Here is a 25,201-nt window from a genome sequence, read left to right on the forward strand (position 1 = left end):
ACCGTGTCAGCTGAGGTTGTGTGCTCGAGTCTTCGAATGGCCACCAGGCAGTGGCGGACTGGGTCTAAAAATATTGGTTGCCAGGAGACAAAGGGGGCCCACCCACAACTACAATGCTATCATTTAATTTTCATAACGAATAAATAAAATTTTCAAAAAATACAGATGGAAAAAAGGGTACAATTAAAATTTTTGTGGAAAAAATGTGTATTTCTTAGTAATTACAGTGTACATGTACTGTACATATTACTGGCAGTAGATACCAAATGTAAATACAGAATGTTATAATTGAATTTTTTATTTATTTTTTTTAATTTTAAGTAATTGTTTGATATTTTTAAATAGCTTACTGCACAATTTACACATTAACAGATAGTTCAAAAGCACAATAGAGCATTGCATGCAGTCCACTATATTACGAGCAATCGTTTGTGTTCGCTAGATGATTGTGCGAATCTGCCAATAATTGCTTATGCATCCAATTCATCTAACAATTCCTTTTCAATGGATAGCAACATGTATGATTCCAAATTCTCCTCAGACAGAGAATGTCTTAACCTTGTCTTTATGATCTTTAGCTTTGAAAATGTCCTCTCACATTGGACTTGAGTAACTGATAGTGTGCAGATGACTTTATAAAGTTCATAAAGGTTATCATATGCCTTGTCATGAAGTCTGTTGGATGCCAGAATTTTTAGTACACACGATGGGCAAGTGCTGCAAATTTTACAATTGTTACAACTGGAATCCATATTCTCACCATCATTAAGCAATAGCTTTAATACATCAAAGTTTGAAGCAAAAGAAAACAATTCCAATATTACTTGATCTTTGCTGATTTGTGGAAACAGCTTAATAATACCTTCCAATGCTTCATCTTCAAGGCCCTTCTCTGCAATAGTTTTAAACTTTGCTGGGTCCAAGCAGGACAAATCTTTATACAACTGTGTTGTACAAAGCGTGATTCTAGTGACTGGACAATGCGATCCATTATTAGGTTAAACACATTTACTCGAAAATCAGCTAGAGAATCTGAGGAATTTCTTTCATCATCAATAAGCTCATCTGCCATTCTTTTCTTCTTCCTCTGCCTCTTAACTGGCAATGCTGTTTCCAATGCATCAATTTCCAATGTTTGATTTTCATCCATATTCATCTGTGAAATCCTGTCATTACATTTATTTACAAATTCCAAAGCCTTGCTGTGAACGTTATCAAATGTTCTTGTCTGTTCCTTCAACTTTGTTGTAGCTGAGTCTACCAAACTCCATGCAGTAAACATATCTAAACCACTTGTCTGTAGATAACTTGATAACAGGGTTGTAGTTTCAAATATATACAAGTAAGTAAATGCTGTCAATATGGTTTCAAACTTTAGAAGATTTTGAAATAAAACATTTGCTTCATGCTTTGTTTTTGCATCAAACTTTTCTGAATCTTGTATCATTGATAAGCATGTCAATAGATTTACGAAAGTACTGGCAGCGGCATCATCAAAACGTCCAAATATAGTTGTTGCTGCATTGGATTTTCCTGACCATCTGGTCTCACCAATTAGCTTTAATCGTTTCATTTTTTATTGTCCTAGATGTTTTTCAACAACTTCTATCCATACAGCCATTCGCTTGTATGATCCTTTCACAAAAGTTGTTATATTCTGGAGCAAATTGAAAAAAGAAACTGCAGGCACACAACATTTTGTTGTTTCAGTTATCACCAAATTCAAGACGTGGGCATAGCACCATATATGAACATGTTGATCAGCCACATCAGCAATTTTACTTTGTAAACCATTATACTGGCCATGGTAGCTTGCAGAGCCATCTGTGCTATCAGATAACATTTTTGGGGGTCAATTTTAAGATGCTGTAATCTTTCAATCAATAGCTCAAAAAGTCCCTGTCCTGTACCATCATTACTTGGCACAACTGAAAGTAGTCGCTCACAGATAATACCTTTAAGCACATACCGAATAATAATGCTAAACTGATCGATGGATGAATTATCTTGTGTTGAATCAACCTGAATAGAATAATATTTTGCTTGAGAAACTTCATGACTAATTCTTTCTTGTATCATATTCTTCATAATTTTGATTAACATGTTTATAGTTGTTTTACTCAGGTATGTAACAAGTCCACCACGGCCTTTACTTTGAGCCTTTCCTTGTTGCTCTAATCATTTGATTCTTTGTTTAGACTTGTTTTGCACTGCAGAAACGTGAGCTTCCATAATGGGGTCATATTTTTCCATCAACTGCACTATAGCTAAAAAATTGCCATGATTCAGAACCTCATTATCTAGAGTGTAGGGCGATTCATTTCTGTGACCTCGAAAAGGAAGTGCTGCTTGCTTGCCTAACATCTTTATGATGTCTATAATCCTCATGACAATACTTCTCTGCTTCAATACTTCTTTTCTTTTAATTAGTGATGCTGCAAAAAATCTATCTAAGGTGCCATCATTAACCACACTGATATATTGCTGAGCATTTCTGACATGTGTTGTTGTCGATTCATGTAAAGTCAAACTCTGGCTAATACGCCTGTAGTCACTAAAGCCACGTAAAAAGGGTGATGGATTACAAGTGTTGGGAAACTCAAAGGCTAAGAAGTATGAACAATATAAGCATCTATTTTCTTTGTTATATGTTAGCCATTTTCTTGGGACTGAGTCATTCATAATTTTCCTCTCATACAAACGAGCATCAAATGGCAGATCATCAAGTGGCTGAAGTGGATGTTCAGCAAAAAACTGTTTTAGCTTTGCTCGTGATGGATATTGGAAGATTCCAGTAATTGATCTTTCATTTTCTTGCGTAGGTTCATTTACAGGATGTGCTTCAGAAGCCAAGTCATTTATGCTTGAAGGAATATCTGATTCCCTGTCACTAGTTGAAGCTATGTGTTCAGATGTTGCAACTACAGGCAGTAGATACCGGAACAAGGAAGCCAGAAGAAATATTGGGCCTGGGTTGATTAGTAATGGATGCACTTGTATTTGTCTCTACATTCAAAGTAGCTCTTCTCGGTTCTTGTAACTCGCATGTCATTGCATCATCACCATGAGCATTGTTTCTTGCTTCTTGATTATTTGTTGCAGAACTGGATATTGATGTGGATTGTGCTTGTGGTATTATAAACTCTGTAATAGGCCTGCATCGCTTGGCTGATTCCTTCCTTTCTGCTTCTTTTTGTTCTTTGCGTTTTAGTGACCCAGATTTATGCTTTTTCTTTTCCATGCTGGTAGGGGTAATATTCCTGAAATAAAAACTTAATTAAAAATAGCCCACATTGGGAAAAATGAATATTGATGATTGCAAGAATAACTTGAAGGAACGCCAGATAAACCCCTACTTGATAAAAAAATATAAAATAACTTACTTACATTTCAATAGGCTATGTTCATTAGTCAATACTACTGTGGTCTATGCAGCTTCAGAAGAGGAGACAATCCACTGTCCAGTGTTCACACCAGCAAGCAACTGAGACAACTGTTGAAACTTAGAAGTTTGGTCTGACTATAGTAAGACATTAAGAATGGTCCCACGACCAAAGTTAACATGTCCAGTTTGATACCAGTGTAGTGTTACAAGTCGCAACCCTTTGAGTTTACCGATCATGGCTTATCACTTCAACATCTTTGACCTCATGATTCACGGTCAAAGGTACCGCTTCTCCTTTTTGGTGACCTCACGCCCCTATGTACTGCTTGTAATCCTTTCAAGTTGCCGACCATCTCAAATAACGAACTGTAACTTTATCTTTAAATTCACACACTCTTGCTGAAAACGTGGATTTCCAACTATGTCCGACCCGGGTGAACCAGTCCCCCCCCCCCCCCACTCCTTTTCACATCTGTTTCACACTGCTTCGTTCCTTCATACACTGAGTGATTATTTGTTTGTTTCTTTATTGCATTTTTATTTGGTATTGCTCTTTTTAAAAACAATTATATTTTATTAAGTTAGAATACAAATCTCAGGAAAGAAGTTGGAGATTTATTTATCTAATTAATTATAATTTTTAAGGGCCCTTCAGAGATTCACGGGCCCCTTCTTGGCTCTCCGGGCCCCGGACCGATGTACCGGCTGAACCAAGACTACTGCTTGATATCCTTTGAAGTTGCCGACCATCTCAAATCACGAAATGTAACTTTATCTTTAAATTCACACACTCTTGCTGAAAACATGGAATTTCCTTAATTATGCCCGACCCGGGCCCCCCTATTCCACATCCTTCCACTACCTCCCCTGCTTCGTTCCTTTTCATGCACTGCTTATTTGAGTCATGTTCTCTTTTTTTTCTTATTCCTTTTTATTACTAAAACAGTTGTCTGTGTTTGTTTCTTTATTGCATTTTTATTTGATATAAAGCTGACACCCTGGCCAGTCCGCCATTGCCACCAGGCCCAGTACTAAAAGTGCCCCCCAAGGAGACATGTTGACAAATGAACAGATGGTACAGAAACCAGTCAAACACAGCAATAAAATTCATTCGGAGTGCCAGAGTCCATTAGAACAAAATCAGAGGAAATACTCGATGATTTGGCAGACACTCGTCAGTCAAATTCAATACAGTAAGAAGTCTTGTAAGACTTCTTACTGTGCTCACCCCAGTCTACCGCCGGCATCTCCACATCACGGCTACCATCGACAGTCAAATTCAAGGTGGAGCAGCTTGGAAAATGTTTCCTGGGAGACAATCATCCTGAACCAACATCAGTACCAAATTAGACCGGCTCCCTTTGATTCAGACCAGGTTACTTATTTCAGAGCTCTTCGAGATTAAAAAGAAACAAAAACCCTTCACCTGTAGGGGCTCAAAGGGCATGTTCATCAGGTTTGATCACAGATTGGACAGCTGCTGCGATCGCAAGTCCCAAGGCCGAGGAATGAAAACTTGTGAATCCTGGACGATTGCTCCAGGAACAAGGACAACATTGCCCCCACCCCCCCCCAAAATTAGTCCCTCAACCCTGCTGCACTGTGAAGTGAATCATTAAGCCATAGTTTATCAAGTGTGTTATTTCATGCTGTGTCCTTGTAGATCTAGGAGGTCAGGCAACAGATTGAAGAGCACAACTCAAAAGCCACTGTTCACGACATTACACCACCCTACGTGTCCACCATCTGTTAGAAGCTCGTGCGTGGGCAGCATGCAGATTTTTATCCTTGAAGGCAAAGCAGATGTAAAGAAATTTTGGCGCGGCACTCGAATACATCAATTATTATCTTCCGAAATCTTTCAATAAAACAAAATGAGATACAACATGCCCGGGAAAGGAATCAGCATCTGTCCAAAAGCACATAAAACGTATTAAAAATGTCCCACTTTGGTTATAGCACACACAGCCTAAAGCAAATTACATCAAAATGTGAAAGTTCTTCCAAGCAGAATTTTGCAATAAGTGTGGGAATGATAATGTTCGTAAAAATGGATCGGACGTAACTTGCCCATTTGGAATGTTTTCCTTAATATTAAATAAAAAGTCCTTGGGAAATCTCCTCAAATGCCAAACAGGACAGATCAATTCCCACTCCACAGGCAGAATGTAAAGGCGGCAAAGGGAGGGTCTCCCACTGCTTGTTGAGGCAGCGTGAGAGCGCCCCCACGTCACCTCTGTTCAGGAAGTCCCACCTTGTGACCAGCCAATCAGCCACTTTAACCGGGCAGCGGACGGCCGTCTCCAGGTCAAGGACCCCAGTGCAGAAATCCTGCCGGTCAAGCGGAGCCTGACGGCTCTTTGTCGCTTGGCAGTGCCAACAGAGAGGCAGTGGTTGCTGCCAGGAGCACACCCACCTGCAAACTCACACCCTATTAAATTTCCCCATCACACGCATTCCATTCAGCCTGATATTATTCAATAGCCGAATTCGCAGCCTCCGGGCTAACTCAGTATTACTTGTTTATACATAACAATATTATTGGTACTAAACTAAGCAAAGGTTCCAAATTTAAATCCCAGCTTGTGAAATTAAATTTGATGGCAGAATGCTCCGCGGTGGAACCGGCTAATTCATTTCACCTCCCTGCTCTTTGCAGACACGTCTCTGTTTCTCCCTGAGGAAGGAGCTGTGCTCCGAAACCTCGAGATTCCAAATAAACCTGTTGGATTTTAACCTGGTGTTGTAAGATTTCTTACTGTGCCCAGCCCAGTCCAACGTCATTGTTTCTCTCTTTCAAGTATAAATCCGAATCACTTTTGAAAATGATTATTTATTCTGCTTCCACCGCCCCTTCAGACAGAACATCCTCGTTCACAACTCACTGCAAAAACAAAACCTTTCCTCATGTCACCTCGGCTTCTTTTGCCTTCAACCTGCATCCTTCCTGCACCTGAAAACGAATTCACCTGATCCACTCTATCGGAACCATTCATGACCCTGAGCACCTCGATGAAACCGCCTCTTAACCTTCTCTACTCCAGGGAGAACAGTGATTTTAAATTGAATAATCTGTGGGCTGGCACCCAGGCAGCCGATCATTATATTTAAAAAAAACAACGGATTCACCAACTCCAGGGAAGAGACCCCGTCGTCTTTTCCTCACCAAACATCCCCATGTTCCAGAGGGCTGGAGTTGAGAAGCAGAGAATTTATGTTAAACTTGCTCAGAGCTTTGGGTGAGGCCACATCAGGAATACTGCGAACAATTCTGGTCATCCTATTATAACAAGAATAGAGAATATGGAAAAGGTGTGAAAAGATTCCCAAGGAAATACTTGGGTTAGAACATAGAACCTAGAACAGTACAGCACAGAACAGGCCCTTCGGCCCTCGATGTTGTGCCGAGCAATGATCACCCTACTCAAACCCACGTATCCACCCTATACCCATAACCCAACAACCCCCGCCCCCCAACCTTACTTTTTTTTTAGGACACTACGGGCAATTTAGCATGGCCAATCCACCTAACCCGCACATCTTTGGACTGTGGGAGGAAACCGGAGCACCCGGAGGAAACCCACGCAGACACTGGGAGGATGTGCAGACTCCACACAGACAGTGACCCAGCCGGGAATCGAACCTGGGACCCTGGAGCTGTGAAGCATTTATGCTAACCACCATGCTACCGTGCTGCCCAAATTGTGGGCCAATCACACAGTTGTATTCAAGAGGAAACTGGATAAACACGTGATGGAGAAAGGAATAGGGTAGGCTTTCACAGTGAGAGCAATCACACCTGTCACTGTGAGGCAGCAGTGCTAACCACTGTGCCACCGTACTACCTGGCGCTGTGATGCAGCAGTGCTAACCGCTGTGCCACCGTGCTGCCCTGGTGTTGTGAGGCAGCAGTGCTAACCACTGTCACTGTGCCCAAATGATCCATTTTCTGCAACGCTGGTATCATTAAGTGGAGCATGAACACCAGCACAGCGGAATCCATAGATCCCATAGAATAACTAACATGCAGGAGGAAACCATTTGGTCCATCGCATCTGCACCAACCCTCAAAGGACACCCTACCTCGGCCCATTCCCCACAGTCGCACCTAACCTGCACATCTTTGGACACAAAGCAGCAATTTAGCTTGTCTAATCCACCTAACGTGCCCATCTTTGGACTGTGGGAGGAAGCCAGTGCACTCTAAGGAAGCTCCACACAGACAGTCACCCAAGGCTGGAATTGAACCCGGGTTCCTGACACTGAGGCAGCAGTGCTAACCACTGTGCCACCGTGCCGCCCTGTCACTGTGAGGCAGCAGTGCTAACCACTGTGCCACCGTGCCGCCCTGTCACTGTGAGGCAGCAGTGCTAACCACTGTGCCACCGTGCCGCCCAGTCACTGTGAGGCAACAGTGCTAACCACTGTGCCACCGTACCACCTGGCACTGTGAGGCAGCAGTGCTAACCGCTGTGCCACCGTGGCACTGTGAGGCAGCAGTGCTAACCACTGTGCCACCGTGCCACCCTGGTGCTGTGATGCAGCAGTGCTAACCGCTGTGCCACCCTGGTGCTGTGAGACAGCAGTGCTAACCACTGTGCCACCGTGCCGCCCTGGTGTTGTGAGGCAGCAGTGCTAACCACTGTCACTGTGCCCAAATGACCCATTTTCTGCAAACTGGTATCATTAATAGCAGTATGTGGTCTTTTACAATGGGTATTGCATCATCAGCAGTGTTAATCGAATAGGTTTCAGAGACACGTGTGGGAGCGTGCAGGGTTTAAGGTTAAACCTCAGCTCAACTTTCCTTCCCATGTCTTGGTTTTTTGGAAGAGTAGTAATGGGATTGGGTAAAATACTCAAACTTTTTCTCACCAAAGCTGCAAATTCTCCAATAAATTCATGCATTACTCCCCCCTCAATAGGTCATTGACTAACCTCCTGAAATCATGATGTGGAGATGCCGGCCTTGGACTGGGGTCAATCCAGAGAGTTCAGCTAAAACCTCACTCAAATCCTCGACAATTCCTCAGAAAGGTGATAGGCTGCATCTCACCGAGTGGACAGGGCAGATTCGGTGAGGGTGTCGATCGCCATGGAGTGTTGTGAGGCAGGAACACAGGATTTAGGAGGAGTAGGCCATTCAGCCTTTCGAGCCTGCTACATCATTCAATGAGATCATGGTTGATATGGTTGTGGTCCCAACTCTAGAGCAGGATTGGCAGCACAGTGGTTAGCACTGCTGCCTCAGGGTGCCGAGGTCTCAGGTTCAATCCTGGCCCTGGGTCACTATCCATGTGCAGATTGCACATTCTCCCCGTGTCTACGTGAGTCTCACCCTCACAACCTAAAGCTGAGCATCGTAGGTGCATTGGCCACGCTAAAGTGCCCCCTAATTGGAAAATAAAAGAATTGGTACTCTAAATTTTAAAAACTTAGTTCAGGGTGAGGATGGGAATGAAAACTCCATCCCAGACTCGGCAATGTTTGTTCGTCAGGAGAGAAGCTGTGTTCTGAGACTGTGACCTCACTGAATTTGTCCTCCTGTTGCCTGAAGATATTCCCTTCCTTGTAAAGAAATCTTGAACGAATCTCGGCATGGGCGACACAGACTCTCAAGCCAAAGCCTTCACTGGTGCAAACTGGTGCAAGGCATTTTGACAGCCACAGAAACAACAGAATCCCTACAGTGCTGAAGGAGGCCATTCAGCCCATCGAGTCTGCGCTGATCCTCGGAAAGAGCACCCAACCTAGTTCCATCCCCCTTCCCGATCCCCGTAGCCCCACCCTAACCTGCACATCGCTGGACACTATGGGGCAATTTTTGTTATCATGGCCAATCCACCTAACCTGCACATCTTTGGACTGTGGGAGGAAACTGGAGCGCCCGGAGGAAACCCACGCAGACACGGGGAGAACATGCAAACTCTGCACAGACAGACAGAGGCTGCAGTCGAACCAGAGTCCCTGATGCAGTGAGGCAGCAGTGCTAACCACTGTGCCGCCCAGAACTGCGAGCAGTGTAGAAGATTGTAGTTTAGTCGGGCAGCATGGTCGGCACGGGCTTGGAGGGCCGAAGGGCCTGTTCCTGTGCTGTACTTTTCATTGTTCTTCGTTCACCTCAAATATTTCTATAACCTGCCACCTTGACATCAGCTGCAGTGATTTAACTGGCTCAATCTTACTGCCAGCCACAGGCCGATTTAAACATGCACGTTTGGATTCTCAAAGCTGGCTGCTTTTAAAGTAATTCTGCTCAATCTTCGATTTAAGCGGTTTCAGCAATTTCTATTTGATTGTGTTTACTGTGGCATTTTCCAATGGAGCAACTGAGAAAATAATATTGCCAAAATACTGGACATTATTTCTCATTTACAGAAGCTGGAATGGAGTCTGTGACTCGTGCTGAACAGTAACACTGACAAATTGCCTTTCAAACTCAATGGGCTGACTGTTCTCCTGAGTTGTGTTGTTCTATGATTCGATAAAGTGGCTCGTGGTTTTCACTAATGCAACTTTGAAGCTCTTCCAGGCCAGCGTCTTTTGCTTCGCACAAAATGGTTTTCTCAAAAGGTTCTAATATGTTACATATCTCCAGCAGATAAGATTACAAATCAATATTCCACACAGCACACTTTCTTAACAGCTTCGAAACAGCTTGTGGGATAAACCTCTTTAGTTATTATTCGCTGGTGGGGCCAACATTTGTTGTCCATCCCTAATTGCCCTTGAACCGAGTTAGCCCATTTCTGAGGGCAGTTAAGAGTCAGCCACAGTGCTCTGTGGGTCTGGAGTCACATGTAGGCCAGACCGGGTAAGGGCAGCAGATTTCCTTCCCGAAAGGGGATTAGTGAACCAGATGGGTTTTTGTTTTACAATAATCGGCAATGGTTTCATGGACACCATTAGACTTTTAATTCCGGACATTCTTTTTTTGTGGAATTCACATTTCACCATCTGCCAAGGTGGGATTTGAATCCTGGTCTGCAGAGAATTATCCTGGGCCTCTGGATTATTAGCCCAGTAACAATAGTACCACATCTGGCTTTTCCATGACGACGTGCTATAGATCTAATGTCTGCCCTATAGTACTGCTTCATATTTCCTGCCCGTTCACCTCATTTAGGTAGACAACATCAATCTGTCGGCAGCAGGGAGATTGCCCCAATGAACCAGCCAACACCTCCCTCAACCATTCACTCATTGTTGTGCTCACGTTGATGGTTATATTTGCTGAAACAATTGTGGTAACTTGACCACAAAAAGGTAGTCAAACAAGTTTTGAAAGTTCAATCTTCTTTAATAATAGTACAGTATGGATTCAGAAACTAGCGGCGGTGCAGTGGTTAGCACCGTTGCCTCACGGCGCCCAGGTCCCAGGTTCGATCCCAGCTCTGGGTCACTGTCCGTGTGGAGTTTGCACATTCTCCCCGTGTCTGTGTGGGTTTCGCCCCCACAACCCAAAGATGTGCAGGGTAGGTGGATTGGCCACGCTAAATTGCCCCTTAATTGGAAAAAATTAATTGGGTACTCTAAATTTATTTTTAAAAACTATACACAACTACAACGCAAGCTCCTCGTGGCGATACTGAAACCCGCACACCAGGCATCTGTATTTATAACCAAACAGGAAGATGCTCACAATAAAACCCTATTACACTTCTCCCCCTTAAATTTCAATCCCCTTAAGGAAAGCAATATAATGGGCCGACGCCGGAATCGGGAAACGCGATTGGGTGGAGAATCGTTTCCAAAGCCAAAATCGTGGCGGACGAGGTTTTCACACCAAATCATAATTTTCCATCGCCTGCAGTCCGGAACACAAGTACAGTAAACGCGATTGGCATATCCAGGTGTGGCACCGGTTTTGCTGTCGGGGAACTCGACAAATCCTGCCCCGGCGTCAACACTTAGTCTAAGGAACGGAGAATCCCGCTGCAGGACTCGTGTCTCAACGATACGTCAGCCTTTCAGGAACTTTGCGACTCCGCTGTGATTTACGCAGAACCACGGGCGACTCTGGTGAAGCTTGGGTGAGTTGAAATGAAATGAAATGAAAATCGCTTATTGTCACGAGTAGGCTTCCAATGAAGTCACTGTGGAAAAGCTCCTAGTCGCCACATTCCGGCGCCTGTTCGGGGAGGCTGGTACGGGAATCGAACCCACGCTGCTGGCCTGCCTTGGTCTGCTATAAAAGCCAACGATTTAGCCCTGTGCTAAAGCAGAGCTGGGCGTGTGGGTGGAGTAGATTGAGTGTGCGAATGAATATTCCACATCCTCTCCCAGAGATTCCACTGGATGCCTCTGAACAACAGGAACCACTTCCTGTCGGATTTCCACAGCGGCATTTACTGCTGCCGTGTGACCTGGAAACTTCGCTGTCGGTCATGACGTAGACAGACGTGATCGTGGTTTCTGCTAATGCCTCTGCCATTAATTGGTTTCATGAATAAAGATACGGGACCTCTTTAGTTCAGGATAGCTCCAGGCAGTCGTCATTGGTTACTGCAAAGATTCCTGGCATATAAATAAACTTTGCCCCCTTATCAGAAACAAGAGAATCCGGTAAACCATGACTTGCAAAAACTTGGCTTGGCTTCTCTATTGTAATGGGGGCTGTAATGTTGCTCATGATAGGCATTTCTAACCACTTAGAATGCTTGTCCAGGATGACCAAAAACACATGACCCATAAAAGCTCCTGCCAAGTCCACATGAAGTCTAAACCAGGGACAGACAGGCCACTCCTGGGGGGGGGTGATCTACGCAGAACCACTGGCAACTCTGGTCATCTTGTGGTTCACCTGACACACAGAACAGAATTTGACCTGATTCTCCAGGTCCTGATGCATATTAGGCCATCAAACAGAGGAACTTTCAAAAATTTTCATTTGGGAGGGGCCCAGATGAGCCTGACGAACTGCGTCCATGATTTGCTAATGGCCAGGGGGTGGAATAACTACTCCAGGCACCCCCCCACAAAGAATGCAACCATCCTGCACACACAGCTCATTGTTGCATTTTACAAGTGGTCTTAGCTCATCATCCTCGATAACAGGGGGCCATCCCTTCGTAAGAATTCTTCTCACCCGCGACAGGTCAGGATCCCTGTCTGTCTATTGGTGAATCTGTTTGGCATTTCCTGGAGACTTTGAAAGTCTCTCGAGCAAGAAAATAGTCTCCGGAGGAAATACTGTCTTGGTTGGCACATCCGGTAAATGAAGATGATTCAGGGCCTCTTTGTTTGTATTGTCCTTTTCTGCCCTGTACACGGCGTTGTACTGCCAGGCTGACAATGTGAGGGCCCAGCGCTGGAATCTCAGAGGCCATGGGAGGAATGCATCTGAACTTGTTGAAAAGACTCATCAGTCAGTGGCTTGTGGTCTGTACATATGGTAAATGAACACCCGTAATGGAACTGCTTCATAGCGAAAACGGTGGCTCAACCTCCTCGTCTAGCTGCGAATATCGCTTCTTAGCTATTGTCAGCGTTGCAAATCCAATGGGTTTTTCTGACCTGTCCTCCATCAGAGGAGAGAGCACTGCCCCATTCCGCAAGAGGGGGTGTCACATGACAGAATGAGCTCTCTGTCCCGGTCAAAGTGAACCAACAGGTTAGCTGATCGTAGCAGCGTTTTCACAGCCCTGAAAGCTTTCTCTTGTCCTGACCACGAGGTTCCCTCGCCATTCACCTGAGGAAGGAGCTGCGCTCCAAAAGCTCGTGTTTGAATCAAACCTGTTGGACTTTAACCTGGTGTTGTAAGACTTCTTACAATACTCTCTCAGGAAACTAAGGAAATTCGACACATCCACACAGACTCTCACCAACTTTTACAGATGCACCAGAGAGAGCACCCTATCGGGCTGCATCAAAGCCTGGTATGGTAACTGCTCGGCCCAAGACTGTAAGAAACTTCTGAGAGTTATGAACACAGCCCAGTCCGTCACACGAACCTGCCTCCCATCCATCGACTCCATCTACACCTCCCGCTGCCTGGGGAAAGCGGGCAGCTTAATCGTAGACCCCTCCCACCCGGCTTACTCACTCTTCCAACTTCTTCCATCGGGGCAGGAGATACAGAAGTCTAAGAACACACACTAACAGATTCAAAAACATCTTCTTCCCCGCTGTTACCAGACTCCTGAACAACTGTTTTGTGGACTGATCTGATTAATACTACACTCCAGTGTGCTTCCCCGATCCCTGTGTCTATGTATTTACATTGTGTATTTTATGTACTTTGTGTATTTATGTTTGTCCTCTGTGTTTTCTTTTCATGTACGGAATGCAGAACAATACTTTTCATTGTACCTCAGTACACGTGACAATAAAGAAACGCAATCCAAAGCATTGGTTATGCAGCAGTCACAGACTTGCCTCTGAAAATCTCTCAAACACTGGTCCAGCTTGTTGAGGAGTTCCTCCTCAGTCTTCCCTGTGATCAGGATATTGTCCAAATCAATTGCCACACACGGAATCCTCGGCAACAGATGAGGGCTAAGCCTGTGGTGATACAGAATAAGTGCAACTGACTCTGCAGATGAAATGTCCCCCAGTTCTTTGCCCCACGCACAGGGGAACTGAGCAATTTTTAGCCTCTACTCTCATAGAATTTACAGTGCAGAAGGAGGCCATTGGGCCCATCGAGTCTGCACCGGCCCTTGGGAAGAGCACCCCACTTAAGTCCACACTTCCAACCTATCCCAGTAACCCAGTAGCCCCACCCAATCTTTTTGGACAATCAGGGCAATTTAGCACGGCCAATTCACCTAACCTGCACATCTTTGGACTGTGGGAGTAAACCGGAGCACCCGGAGGAAACCCGCGCAGAAACGGGGAGAACGTGCAGACTCCGCACAGACAGTGACCGAAGTGGGGATCGAACCTGGGACCCTGGTGCCGTGAAGCAACAGTGCTAACCAATAGGCTTCCACGCTATCTCGGCAATTCCATCGGCCAGGACAAAGTGCCCGAACCATTCCACGTACTCAGTCTACTCCTCATGCCCCCCTACAAACTCGCTGATAGTCCCGGACGTAGCCGTGGCCACCGACCCGCTTCTCGTCGGTAAACGCACGAAACCCCGCCGGTTAGAGCCTCGACCACGTTGCAAACTAGTTACGCACTGTCCCAAGACTTTGCGTCACCCTGCTGCATCTTGAACTTTTCTTGCCCCATTTAACCCTCAACACAAAAAATATGGCAACTTACACAAAAAAAGATAGTCGAATGCGCTGCGAAAGTTCAATCTTCTTTACTGATAAAAAAAAAATCGAAATAACAGCATAGCATGGATTCAGAAACCAGCAGCAGTTATACACAACTATACGCAAGCTCACCCTGGTGAGTACAGAGACCCATGCAAGCCTGCGTTACCGATGACATCACTCGCACACACTCACACTTATTAAAAACACCCATACGCATAAACAAATAGGAAGATGCTCTGTAACACTACAGAACAGGAAGAGTGACTAGACTGTGTGAATAATCCATTCGTAGCTCACCATCACCTTATCAAAGGGCAATTGAGGATGGGGGTCCTGGCCATGCCGCATCCCATGGAAAACACAAAAGTGTTTTGGAATACCACAAGGATGTTTGGGGTGCTATATAAATGCAAGTTTGTTCTTCCTCTTCTTGTCTATTCTGTACCACCCTGAGTTGTACAGCTTGAATTATCCAGAAGAACATTTTTGAAATAAAAACACAAATACACGACATTTGAATTTTAGTTGCACTGACATTAAATCACTCACCTTCCATCATCTAAACTATCAGATGCTCAGTAAGGAGGCAGCACAGAAACAAATGTGGAGGAAGTTGGAAAAAATACCTCACATGATGGGGCTAGAATGTGAAAATTATTACCATCAGTAAAGGCCATTATTTATTTTAAATGGGAATAAATTAACTCTAAATAGAAATTTAAATACACCTTGGATCAAAAAGGAAATACAGGTGCGATACAAACAATGGTATTTAATGGTGTTGCTGAATGGTTATTTTTCCAAGTAGAGCTAGCTCAGGTGGGACAGCACCGACAGAGCGCCGATGGGCTGAAAGGCCTGTTATGCTGAGAGCAACAAACAAGGAAAGTTATGGTAGATCTGCACTATCACTGGTTAGGTTCCAGCTGGAGAGCTATCTCCAAACTGGAGCACCACAATGAAGGGAAAACATCAAGACCTCGGAGAGGGTGCGGAGGAGTTTACTAGAATGGGACCAGAGATGAAGGATTTCAGTTAATGTAGAGGGACTGCAGAAGGTGGGATTGTTCCTCTCAGAGCAGAGGAGCTAAACAGGAGATCGAATAGAGATGGTCAAAATCATAGAGTGAGTCTGCGCCGATCAAAAACAGCCACCTCACTATTCCAATTACATTGTGCAGCACTTGTCCCATAGTCTTATCTGCTCTGGGATCGCAAGTGCTCATCTAAATATACGTCTTAAATGTTATGAGGGTCTCGGCCTCCAGCACCCTTTCAGGCAGCGAGTTCCAGACCCCCACCACCCTCTGGGTGAAAAGGTTTTCCCTCACATCCCCTCTAACCCTCCTGTCCCTTACCTTAAATCTCTGCCCCCTGGCCATTGATCCCTCCACCATTGGAAAGGTTTCTTCCTGTCCACTCTGTCTATACTCCTCATTATTTTATCCATCTCAATCCTGTCCCCCCTCAGTCTCCTCTGCTCCAAGGAAAACATTCCAAGTCTATCAACTGGGCAGCACGGTAGCACAGTTGCTTCACAGCTCCAGGGTCCCAGGTTCGATTCCGGCCTCGGGTCACTGTCTGTGCGGAGTCTGCACGCTCTCTCCGTCTCTGCGCCTTCTCCCCGTGTGTGCGTGGGTTTCCTCCGGGTGCTCCAGTTTCCTCCCACAGTCCAATGATGTGCAGGTTGGGTGGATTGACCATGCTAAATTGCCCCTTAGTGTCCAAAAGGTTAGGCGGGGTTGCTGGGTTACGGGGATAGGGTGGAGGTGTGGGCTTGGGTGGGAGTGCTCTTTCCTAAGGGGCGGCGCAGACTCGATGGGCCGAATGGCCTCCTTCTGCACTGCAAATTCTTTGAAAACATACTTCCGGTTAACATCACTCCAGGAAAGTCAGAAAAAAATGACTCAACAAAATAAGCAAAATACTGCAGATGCTGGAAATCTGACTGAAAATGCTGGATGAGCTCAGCAGCATCTGGCAGCATCAGGGGAGAGAGAAACAGAGGCAATGTTCCAAATCTAAATGCCTCAAAAACATTTTCACCCAGAGGGTGGTGGGGGTCTGGAACTCGTTGCCTGAAAGGGTGGTGGAGGCAGAGACCCCCATAACATTTAAGTAATTAGATGAGCACTTACGATCCCAGGGCAGACAAGGCTATGGGCCAAGAGCTGGGAAATTGGATTACAGCAGTTAGATGGTTGTTTAGGACCTGTGCAGACTCACTGCGTCGAAAGGCTGTTTCTGTGCTGTAGACCCCTATGACTCTTCTGCAGAATTGTTCTGTCGAAGAATCATTTGGACTCGATACGTTAGCTCTATTTGCAACACAGGCCCCCCTGTACAGCGGAGACAAAGGGACAGACTTGCGCTGCATCAGCATTTCCATTTTGAAAGTCAAAACGTACACTGGCACCCAAACTGGCAACAGCCGATTCCCATCTGTCTAACCTCCGCCAATCCAACAACCTTTCAAGCAAGATCTCCAGACGCCTTCTGCCGTGGCCTCTTGTGCTTTCCTGATTTGAATTACTCCACCACTGGCAGCCTGGTGCTTCCAACAGCCTGGTCCCCCAATCTCTGCCATTCCCTCCCCAAACCTCTCCACCTGAAAATGAAAATCGCTTATTGTCACGAGTAGGCTTCAAATGAAGTTACTGTGAAAAGCCCCTAGTCGCCACATTCCGGCGCCTGTTCGGGGAGGCTGGTACGGGTCTTCCTTTAAGATGCTCTTTGTGTCTTCCTTTAAGACGCTCCTTAAAACACTCATCTGTCGTGATATTTCTATATGGCAAATTTTGCTTGATCCATCTTAATTTTTTTTTAAATTTAGAGTTATTATTTTTTCCAATTAAGGGGCAATTTAGTGTGGCCAATCCACCTAACCTGCACATCTGTTTGGGTTGTGGGGGTGAAACCCACGCAGACAGGAGGAGAATGTGCAAACTCCACACGGACAGTGACTCAGGGCCAGGATTCGAACCGGGTCCTCAGCGCCGCAGTCCCAGTGCTACCCACTGCGCCACATGTCGCCCCCCATCTCAATTTTTTACTTGGTGCTACATAATCACAAGTTGCTGTCCTAACTGCATCTATTGCTAATTGACAAAAGTAGCTGAAAGGTCGAACCCTTGGAAAGATATTTTGCTTCTGCATCTGGAGCACAATGTCTGGAATTCACCTCCTCGTACTCGCAGTAGTTGCGATGTTGAAAGACCCATTCATTACCTTCCCTTTGTCGATTCTAGCTTCCCGAATCAGAAAGGCAACACAATAACTACAATCAAAAGCAAAGCTCTGTAGATGCCAATCTGAAAGAACCGTAGATACTGCTGGAAATATTCAGCAGTTCCAGAGAGTTAACCTCTCACACTCTGTGATACCTCCTGAACTGCTGAGTATTTGCAGCACCTTCTGTTGTTTTAATATACACTCGATCATTAACTCACTCTCCAACTCTCTCCTTCCTGTGGAAGCCACAAACAACCGGAAGAACAAGATTCCTGTGTTTACCACTGACTGGAAGACAGACAGTTAGTTACTGTGCTACTAGACTGAAATTCGACAATCTAAAAGTCATTTTTCATTGATTTGCGGAGCATGCTCGATGGGCTGAGTGGCCTACCCCTGCTCCTGTTTCATATTCAGCCACGGTTCAGCAAGCCGCACTCACTCCAAAGTCAAGCAGATGTGGGAGTCAGCATCATTCCAGAGTGTTAAGTGCACAGTTCAATGTCAGAAAGGCATTTCATAAAGAGTGCTGCTCTCTTGGAGACAGGTACATGGATTACGGCAGAATGATGGGGTGTAGATTAATTTGTTCTTAATTTAGGACAAAATCTAGGACATCGTGGGCCAAAGGGCCTGTTCTGTGCTGTATTTTTCTATGTTTTATGTTCTATGTTGGAGGTGCTGTATTTTGGAGGAAGTATTACGCCCAATGTGCCCTCTGCAGTCGACGGGATTCGAACCCGGGTCCTCAGCGCCGCAGTCCCAGTGCTACCCACTGTGCCACATGTCGCCCTCCATCTTAATTTTTTACTTGGTGCTACATAATCACAAGTTGCTGTCCCAACTGTATCTATTGCTAATTGACAAAAGTAGCTGAAAGTTTGAACCTCTGGAAATATATTTTGCTTCTGCATCTGGAGCACAATGTCTGGAATTCATTGTGAATTGATCATGGAAATGATCCCATGGCATTATTTCAAAAAAGAGCGAGGAAGTTCAATTCTGTTCCCTGGTCAACCTGCAAACTCAGAAACCGTTCATCTGATCATTGGCACCACTGTTCATGGGAAGAAACCGGACAGACCTCCCGGTATTGACTGGGGCACTGGAAACAACAACGGCTAACCCAGCCCTGTCGACCCTGCAAAGTCCTCCTTATTAACATCTAGGAGCTTGTGCCAAAGTTGGGAGAGTTGTCTCAGAGACTAGCCAACCAACAGCCTGACATTGTCTGTAAGGTATGATTCCGTGAGTATGACTATGTCCCAGACACCACCATCACCACTCCTGGGTACATCCTGTCTCACCGGCAGGACAGACCCAGCAGAGGTGGCAGGGGGCACAGTGGGATACAGTCGGGAGGGAGTTGCCCTGGGAGTCCTCAATGTCAGCTCTGGACCCCATGAAGCCTCCTGGCTTCAGGTTAAACATGGGCAAGGAAACCTCCTGTTGATTACCACGCACAGGCCACCATTAGCTGATGAATCAGTACTCCTCCATATTGAACACCATCTGGAGGAAGCACCGAGGGCGGGAAGGGTATAGAATATGCTCTGGGTGGGGACTTCAATGTCCATCATCAAGAGTGGCTCGGTAGCACCACCACAGACCGAGGTGACCAGGCCCTAAAGGACATAGCTGCTCGACTGGGACGGCAACAGATGGGGAGGGAGCCAACAAGAGGGAAAAACATACTTGACCTCATCCTCACCAACCTGCCTATTGCAGATGCATCTGTCCGTGACATTATCGGTAGAAGTGACCATCGCACAGGCCTCGTGGAGACATAATCCCGTCTCCTCATGGAGGATACCCTCCATCCTGCTGTGTGGCACTACCACAGTGTTAACCGGGATAGACTTCAAACAGATCTCGCAACTCCAGACTGGGCATCCATTAGGCGCTGTGGCCCATCAGCAGCAGTAGAATTGTATTCAGCCACAATCTATAACCTCATGGCCCGGCATATCCCCCACTCTACCATTACCACCAAGCCAGGGGATCAACCCTGGGTCAATGAAGGGGGCAGGAGAGCATGCCGGGAGCAACATCAGGCAGACCGAAAAATGAGGTGTCAACCTGGTGAAGCTACAACACAAGACTACTTGTGTGTCAAACAGCATAAGCAGCAAGTAATAGACAGAGCCAAGCGATTCCACAATCACAGATCAGATCTAAGCTCTGCAGTCCTGCCACATCCAGCCGTGAATGGTGGTGGACAATTAAACAACTCACTGGAGGAGGGGGCTCCACAAATATCCCCATCCTCAATGATGGAGGAACCCAGCACATCTGTGCAAAAGACAAGGCTGAGGCATTCACAACAATCTTCAGCCAGAAGTGTTGAGTCTAATGATCCATCTAATAATAATCTTTATTCATGTCACAAGTAGACTACATTAACACTGGAATGAAGTTACTGTCTCAGTCCCCTCCAGAGGTCCTCAGCATCACAGATGCCAGTCTTTTATCAAGAAACGACTGAAGGCACTGGATACTGCAAAGGCTCTGGGCCCCAACAATATTCCAGCAATAGTACTGAAGACTTGTGCTCCAGAACTTGCCGCACCCCCTAGCCAAGCTGTTCCAGTACAGCTACAACACTGGCATCTACCCAGCAATGTGGAAAATTGCCCAGCTGTGTCCTGTACATAAGAAACAGGACAAATCCAACCCAGCCAAATACCACCCTATCAGTCTACTCTCCATCATCAGCAAAGTGATGGAAGGAGTCATCATCAGTTCTATCAAGCGGCTCTTACTCAGCAATAACCTGCTCACGGACGCCCAGTTTGGGTTCCGCCAGGGTCACTCAGCTCCTGATCTCATTACAGCCTTGGTTCAAACATGGACAATAGAGATGAATGCCAGAGGTGAGGTGAGAGTGACTGCCCTTGACATCAAGGCAGCATTTGACTGAGTATGGTATCAAGGACCCCTGGCTAAAATGGAGTCAATGGGAATCAGGGGGAAACTCTCCATTAGTTCGAGTCATACTTGGCACAGAAGATGGTTGTGGTGGTTGGAGGTCTATCATCTCAGCTCCAGGGCATTACTGTAGGATTTCCTCAGGGTAGTGTCCTAGGCCCAACCATCTTCTGCTGCTTCATCAATTACCTCCCTTCCATCATAAGGTCAGATGTGGGGATGTTAGTTGATGACTGCACAACATAGAACACCATTAGCGACTCCTCAGACACTGAAGCAGTCCGTGTCCAAATGAAGCAAGGCCTGGACAATATCCAGGCTTGGGGCTGACAAATGACAAGCTACATTCGTGCCACACAAGAGCCAGACAATGACCATCTCCTATAAGAGAGGATCTAACCATCGTCCCTTGACATTCAAACATTCAATGGCATCACCATCACTGAATCCCCCACAATCAGCATTCTGGGGGGGTTACCATTGACCAGTAGCCATATAATTACTGTGGCTACAAGAGCAGGTCTGAGGCTGGGAATCCTGCGGCGAGTAACGCACGTCCTGATTCCCCAAACCCTGCCCACCATCTACAAGGCACAAGTCAAGAGTGTGATGGAATACTCTCCACTTGCCTGGATGAGTGCAGCTCCAACAACACTCCAGAAGCTCAACACCATCCAGGACAAAGCGTTCTGCTTGATTGACTCCCTTACCACAAACATTCACTCCCTCCACCACCAACGAACATTGGCAGCCGTGTGTACCATCTACAAGATGCACTGCAGTAACTCGCCAAGGTTCCTTAGGCAGCACCTTCCAAACCCATGACCACTACCATCTGGAGGGGCAAGAGCAGCAGATATCTGGGAACCCCACAACCTGGAGGCTCTCGTCCAAATCACTCACCATCCTGACTTGGAAATATATCGCCGTTCCTTCACTGTCGGTGGGTCAAAATCCTGGAACTCCCTCACTAACAGCACGGTGGCACTACCTACACCGCATGGATTGCAGCGGCTCAAGAAGGCAGCTCATCACCATCTTCTGAAGGGCAATTAGGGATGGGTAACAAATGTTGGCCTAACCAGCGACACCCACATCCCGTAAAAATGAATTGAAAACAAGTTGGCTGGAACATTTCCTAGGTTACAACAGTGACTCCACTTGAAGAAATACTGTGTTGGCTGTAAAGATCTTTGGAACATCCTGAGGTGTGAAAGGTTCTCTAGAAATGCAAGATCTTTTCCTGCAACCAGTTACCGATTTACCTTCAGGGCGTCCAGCACAAGACCCGAAGGAAAACTATCTCATCTGACAACTCGGAGCTAACTAGGATCGCATGAACTGCTCCCAACGTTCAAGGTTCTGCAGTTTGCTGAAACATGGGGGTTTGTCAAGACACCACGTTGTCAAGAACGGTGCAGTTCAGGAGCAGCGATTAACACCGAGGAGGTCAACCCAAATCTTCCAAATCAGCCTTGCAATCCCGGTTGCCTGGTCAGACACCAAACCACCCATTTACCTTCCTCCAATTTCTCTGGCCAATCTCCCAATGGAGGGCCCTGCAAAACTCACTCAGAGGAGGAAACCCAGACGGAGCAGCAGAGAGAAGTCTCGTTCTGAGAAGTAAAGAGTTTAAATGTCCCGCTGCTTCTCCGTGGGTTAGTGAACGTGCAAGTGAAGAGGGGAATGTGGATCTGTGCAGGGGGGGGGGGGGGGGGGGCGGGGTGGGTCAGCTCAGGGGGCAGGTTGGATAAAGTGGGGAGGATTGTGAGTAAGTGTTGGGGGTTGGGGAAACTGTGCGGTGGGGACTAGTCAGGTCAGGGAGGTAGTTGGAGGTCAGTGAGAGTGACTGGGGAGGGGTAGGGGGGGGTCATTGGTATTATTTATCCAGGAATTAGGTTAAGAATTTTCTGACACCTCTGAAGTTGGAAAATTATTGTCGCAAGGAAAAGGGGAACATCCCAGAGGAAGTTTAAACTCTCTGAGCAATTCCCACTGCACAACCTGGAACATTGGGAGCAGTTCATGCGATCCCACTTAGCTCCGAGTTTTTAAATCAGATGTTTTTTGGGGGTTTTTCCGGGTCTGGTGCTGGATGCCCTGAAGGAAATCAGTAACTTGTTGTTGACCGCACGGTCTGCATTGTGGGATATGTCCAGTCTCTGGCCAGCCAGTGGCTGGGAGATCCAGGGCAATGATGTCAGCTGGTGTAGCGTGGTTTCACAGATATCAAACAACACAAATCAGACAATGAAGATAAACTAACATTCTCGTACTCTCAAATTAACTCACCTGTGACTGGTGCTTCAATGTCCAGCATAGTCCTCTCTTGACGAAGAATGGATGCACCTTCTGTTATAATCCGCATTGCCACAGCCTCCTCCACACGACCTTCTTTAGTAAGATGACCCTTAAGCACATCCACGCGAGGCTTCCCATCATGGTCAAAGACCTCCTTGATCGTCAACCGATGGCTCGGAGGAAAGGGAACAGCTGCGGGAGAAAAGGAATAAAATATCACCAAACCAGTAAACCCAGTTTACCACCAATAATTCTAATATCTTATTTTCTTTCAGACGAGATGTTAAACTGAGAGTCCATATATCCTCATGGGGAGAGGTAAAAGATTCTATTGCATAATTCCAAAGAACAGGAAAGCTCCCCCACAATGTTCTCCCTCACAATAGCTAACTAAAGTCACCTTTAAAAAGAACATTCTGAAAATTGCCACAATTATGTTTTGGGAGCGTATTTGCAAAAATTGTTTGCTGCATTCATCCACTACAATAGCAACCACACTGCAAAAGTATTTAAATAGCACCTTCCTGGCCTCAGGCATTCCAAATTCATTCACAATCAATAATATACAAGCGTGTCTTCTTCTCAACAGGAGGAACTCAATGATCAATACATTGTACTGGGAGCTCAGTGATCAATACATTGTACTGGGAGCTCGGTGATGAATACATTGTACTGGGAGCTCAGTGATCAATACATTGTACTGGGAGCTCAGTGATCAATACACTGTACTGGGAGCTCAGTGATCAATACATTGTACTGGGAGCTCAGTGATCAATACATTGTACTGGGAGCTCAGTGATCAATACATTGTACTGGGAGCTCGGTGATCAATACATTGTACTGGGAGCTCAGTGATCAATACATTGTACTGGGAGCTCAGTGATCAATACATTGTACTGGGAGCTCGATGATCAATACATTGTACTGGGAGCTCAGTGATCAATACACTGTACTGGGAGCTCGGTGATGAATACATTGTACTGGGAGCTCAGTGATCAATACATTGTACTGGGAGCTCAGTGATCAATACATTGTATTGGGAGCTCGGTGATCAATACATTGTACTGGGAGCTCAGTGACCAATACATTGTAGTGGGAGCTCAGTGATCAATACATTGTACTGGGAGCTCAGTGATCAATACATTGTACTGGGAGCTCGATGATTCAGATTAATGGGATTTACATTCACTCTTTGTTTAATGAACGGGATTTAACCTTCGGCACTCGGATCCTGACAACATGAATCGGAGAAACCCTGCCTGAGCTAAGGAGTAAATCAGTTAACAAATGACAATGATGTAATTTCTAGAGTTAGCCATTTTATTCCAATGTCTATTCAAGCACATGTACGGAACACATCCCAGACACATATCCCTCTTTCATGGTAATGGGATTGCAGCCAGTGGCAAAATAATAATAACGGCTTATTGTCACAAGTAGGCTTCACTGAAGTTATTGTGAAAAGCCCCTAGTCGCCACATTTCGGCGCCTGTTCGGGGAGGCTGGTACGGGAATTGAACTCGTGCTGCTGGCCTGGTTCTGCATTACAAGCCAGCTGTTTAGCCCACTGTGCTAAACCAGCCCCTAAGCCGCCCCAATTCCCACCTCAGTGGGTAGCATTCCCATCTGTAGAGCCGTTCAAGTCCCGCTCCAGGGCACGAGTACAAAAATCAAAAGATCACATGGCATCGTCTTGAAGTAGAGCAGAGGAGTTCTCCCCGGCGTCTCAGCTAATGTTTCTCCCTCCACCAATATCACAATATCACAAAGATGTGTCATTATTATCACATCGCTGTTTATGGGATCTTGCTGCAAGCGAATTGGCTGCCACATGTCCCACGTACATGGCAAAGTAATTCACCGCCTGTGAAGCACTTTAATCCGGTGGTCATGAAAGGTGCTATGCAAATGCAAATCTTTATTTCAAATAGCCTCTCCCACTTTCACCAGAGCTTTGTGGCTGCGGAGCGAGATGTGAAGTGGGGGGGGGGCTATGACTGACATGCAGGGTGCACGCAGTGGGGGGGGGGGGGGGGGGGTGCAATTGTCACTTCCCATTAACAAATTAATATCAATATTATTGACTTTGAGAAGTCTGACGGAACCAGTAGGGAGTTTGGAAAACCCATTCTCAATGCTTTGTACC

General features: G+C 45.9%; 1 protein-coding gene across 9 annotated transcripts in view; it reads right to left on the reverse strand.

Moving 5' to 3' along the window:
- The window catches only part of LOC119963564 (serine/threonine-protein phosphatase 2B catalytic subunit alpha isoform), a 400,495-nt gene that overhangs the window by 225,160 nt on the left and 150,134 nt on the right, over positions 1-25,201 (reverse strand). For all 9 annotated transcript variants that reach the window (XM_038792880.1, XM_038792881.1, XM_038792873.1 and 6 more), the window contains one exon: positions 23,047-23,247. In XM_038792880.1, coding sequence (XP_038648808.1) covers positions 23,047-23,247 — 201 coding nt within the window. The remainder of the gene's footprint in view (positions 1-23,046; positions 23,248-25,201) is intronic.

Source organism: Scyliorhinus canicula, chromosome 3 (genome assembly GCF_902713615.1).
Source record: "Scyliorhinus canicula chromosome 3, sScyCan1.1, whole genome shotgun sequence".
NCBI classification, from domain to species: domain Eukaryota; kingdom Metazoa; phylum Chordata; class Chondrichthyes; order Carcharhiniformes; family Scyliorhinidae; genus Scyliorhinus; species Scyliorhinus canicula.